This window comes from Tuber melanosporum (assembly GCF_000151645.1).
Source record: "Tuber melanosporum whole genome shotgun sequence assembly, scaffold_17, strain Mel28".
Lineage (NCBI taxonomy): Eukaryota > Fungi > Ascomycota > Pezizomycetes > Pezizales > Tuberaceae > Tuber > Tuber melanosporum.
In genome coordinates, this window is record NW_003298830.1 from 1,027,370 (window position 1) to 1,031,405 (window position 4,036).

Sequence of the window (4,036 nt, forward strand, 5' to 3'; positions counted from 1 at the left end):
TTCCACGCACACACATCCGAGCAGTCCTTCTCTGCTTTTTTGTCTTAATTATATATCCAGTAGCCTGATGTACACAAGTAAAACCCCCCGTCCATCACCCGCATTCCAACCGATTTTTTTTAAAGAGCCCGAGAAAGCGAAAGAAAAAATTAACGAACAAATTTAAGCCGCCCATTTCCTGCTAATCTTGGCAATGACTACAATAACAATAGCAGTTAGCCACCGAGTTCACGAAAGAAAAAAACTCCCGATATACCAGGTAGAGGGGCCTACCATGCATAGCGACAACACTGAAGATGAAACCCAAGCTGAGAACCAAAACGATAACAGGGTCAACCTTAAGTCCGGGAGATTCATCGGTGTAGAGCTCTAAACGACATCGAATTAAAAAAAGATTAAATTAGCGAGCTGCTAATCACTACCACTTTCAGGTCCCTTTCATCTGGAAGGAAGAAAGGAGGGAAGAGAGAAAAACGTACTCAACATAGTGCTAGAGCTTCCTCCAGCTCCAGCAGCCCTGGTGCTGGCCGGACGAGCATTCGCCGCCTGCGCAGCTCTGTCGGCGGCATTTCGTCGGCGGATGGCGGTCTTGGGCCCACCTGGGGGAGTGGGCGACGAAGGTCTGGAAGAACGAGTACCGCCTTCAGATCCAGAGGCGGCGCCGGTAGGGGAAGTCGCGGGAGGGGAGGAAGACTTATGTGGGAAACAAAAGAACGTTAGTGTGAACTTATAATATTTCATCCCGGTTTTAGGTCTGAGGCGAGGGAAACCTTACCATTTTTTTTTTCTTCAAAAAATGTGAAGGATGGAAGAGGAAGAAAAAAGAAAAAGTATTAGAGATAGACAGAGAGAATGACTAGACTTGGAGAATGGTAAGGAAGTGAGTCGAAGACAGTTTATGCGCGGGAATGTGGTGTTGAAAGGAATTTGCAGTGGTGGTTGTTGGTCGTAAAAGGGGCTTTGAGTGTTGGAGAGGACACATCTCGACTTTTTCCTGGGGCGACGTGTGATGCCTAGACTTTTCGATGACAACGACAAGGGGGATGGGAGGTGTGTCAGGAAATGATTTTTGAGCGGAAATTGAATGGATGAACTCGAGGCGCTGCCTCTATTATTGGTATTTTTCCCAGTGAAGGTCAGATATAAGGTCAGTTTGTCATTAGCATACTTATTCTCCGTTTTCTCTGTGGTGAGAGTTCCACCCGTGGCCTCCAATAGAGCCTGGGGTACCATACGATGCTCGAGTGTACTAGTACCGGTACAGGGTGCGAGGTGTTCCCGAAGGGTTGTGATCCGGTGAGGGCACGATTTGTGGATAGTTCCATAAAAGCTATAGTTTGGATATCTATGATTCTCCAGAAACGTTTTCAAGATACAGAAGCCTCACGAGTATAAATGATATAGTATGATACTTCCTCCGGAAACAGGCCTACGCTATTAACCCACTTCACCTCCCCCCAGTCCATCCAAAAACCGCGCCCGTGCCAGAACACACATCACCCCTCTAGCAACTACATGGGTTAATCAAGGTGTTTTTTTGTTTTTTTTTGGATAGCCCCCCCGGGAGGGTTGCTTCACCACCTAGCAAAAAAAAGAAAAAGAGAAGAGAGGATGGGAACCCACCAGTGAGCTCTACGAGTACAGATCTAACTTTCTCTTCAATGGCGAAACATTCTTGCTAGATTGAATTGGTGGAATACGGGTATACGGTACAAATACCCCAAGCCTTTGTCAAATGACCAACGATGCAGGTATGATACTTGTGCACTAGGGATTTCAATAAATTTATTTATCCTTGCATCGCCGACCCGACCTCAACCTAGGGATGCTATGACACTGCCATACTAGAAGTTTGGTATGCCCAGCGAAGAAATCCACTTCACGGGTCCAAGAGCTATACTGCTCTTACGAAGGATAGGAATCCCTACTGGATTTCATATCATAAGTGAGATGGTAAGATCAAGACGAGCATGCAGATTTTTTTCCTCCAATGAATCACCACCAGCCACAACAAAGCCACCCCAAGGGCCAGAGAATCCCCCCCATTCGAAGGTTGGCAGAGTAACCACCACAGCTTACCTAAACACCATTCCAAACAAGGTAGGGCAAGTCCTGCCTATCCCTTCGTCTGTATTCGTCGCTTTTTAGTGTGCGGTGATTACCGGAAACAGGAATAGTGGGAACAATCGGCTAGCAACACCAAAACTCAAAGAAGAAGGAGATATGAGTATCATTATAGATAGCGTCAGGTACAATACACGGGTGTAAAAGAAAGATTTGGAATGCGCTATGTGTGTGCTGACCGACCTGTAAACTACAATATTCCTTAATTAATACTAATATTAATTCTGTGAAATGTCTGATACCTTACCTGTGAATTGAACCATCATCTCATCTACAGCAATATTACTTGCTGGAATTAAGAATGTTTGAAACTTGCAAGCAAGGTTGTCCGATAATGGTTCCATCTTTTGATACCACTCAGCATACAGGAGGGATTCATAGGGTACAGAAACATGAAAGTATCGCTTTATTTGCTCAAGGTAAAACTTTGACATATACTTCCCTATACTATGCTGAGGCCACTTATATGTCTTTGCCCAGTAGTCAGTATATTGGGGAGACTGCCTAACCCCCATATACAGAATCAGAGCCAGAAATACATGTAATTCTGAAGCTGAAGTATTATACCATCTTCGCTTATGTGAATCTAAAATGCCCTTACTCAAAGCATATCTGTTCATATTCTGAGTGAGAATTTCAAGCTCTAGCTCATCAAAAAATAAGGTAAAGAAATCCAATGCCCTGCTTTGATTGCTTGAAATTGTATCTGGAAGCTGAAGGTGATACTCATGTGGAGAAGCTGGGTATTTCAGGAAATTGAACTCAGGTGGTGCTGGCACAATATTTGAATCCAGATTGATAATCTCTTTGATATGGCATCTTCCTGAAGTATGATGAGCTTCAGGTATATCTTCTTTGCCTTCCTCCTCATGACCATCACTCTCATTACTGCTATTGCAGAGACTGCCTCCACTGCCTCCACTACTGCTCCCTCCCTTGCCTCTTCTACCACTGTCACTATTCCTATCACATTCCTCATGATCTGCTTGTTCCTCAACATGATTTGCTCTCTCTAGCACTTCCAGCTCTTCCTCTATACTCTTATTATCAGACTCAACAGTGTGGTAGTAGTACCACCTGGGGTGAACTGTATTGCTCTTTGATCTGCTGGAATATGCACATAGTTGGCTACCTGAAAGGTATTTTCCAATTCCATACAGTCTTTAATTCTTTCAGTATACCTATCTCACACCGCTATTCATATGCGCAAGCTACTCATACATGGCAATGATATTTTTACTGTGGTTGCATCTTCACACCCTTTCCTCAATTGATCTTCTCCATACAGGGCAAGGTTGCTGTTGATCCTCACACCAGCGCAACGCTAAAAAGCTGCGAAATCTGCACACAGATTAAGGGATCGGGTTAGCACTCCACACTGGATTTCCACAACTCGGAGTTCACCATACTCGAGTGCGATAATTTCATATCAAATCACATCCCAAACGTGCACGCTTACTCCCAAAACATGTATTCTCGTCCTCTAATTTCGCATCATCATTGCTTAAACTTAAAGATCCCCTTAGAAAGCGAGCAGACAAGTGGGATTTCGTTCAAGTCGAAAGAAAATAAAAAATAAAAGTCTGGAAATATAAAAACGAAGAAATACAAAGCCAGCCCAGTACGATGAAGTTACTCCCGTGATATCTACCATTAAGGCCAAATGGTAGTAAATAGAAAGCGCAGAATATAGAGAAGGAAAAGGAGATAAAAGAAATGAAGACAGAATACTGATCCCTCATGAGTTTACCATTGAGAAAAGGTTCCTCTTCATTTTCCTTTCATTCCCCCTTTCCGTTCACCCGCGGCTTTTGCTTCCCTATTCGCCCCTTTAAAAGCCCGGCCATGTTGAGTTCTGCGGGGTCGCACGCGGAGAAAATGGGATGAAAAGAGGAAGGGACGATGGCTAGAG

General features: G+C 44.1%; 1 protein-coding gene; it reads right to left on the reverse strand.

Annotated features, from left to right (window-relative positions):
* On the reverse strand, positions 1 to 982 carry GSTUM_00005098001 (uncharacterized protein; the record flags this gene model as incomplete). XM_002837067.2 has 5 exons in its annotated part: positions 1 to 197; positions 274 to 369; positions 480 to 693; positions 776 to 787; positions 863 to 982. 5 exons carry the CDS (start codon positions 980 to 982, stop codon positions 163 to 165), a joined length of 477 nt encoding a protein of 158 aa, XP_002837113.1. The 3' UTR covers positions 1 to 162.
* Between the last annotated feature and the right edge of the window lie 3,054 nt (positions 983 to 4,036).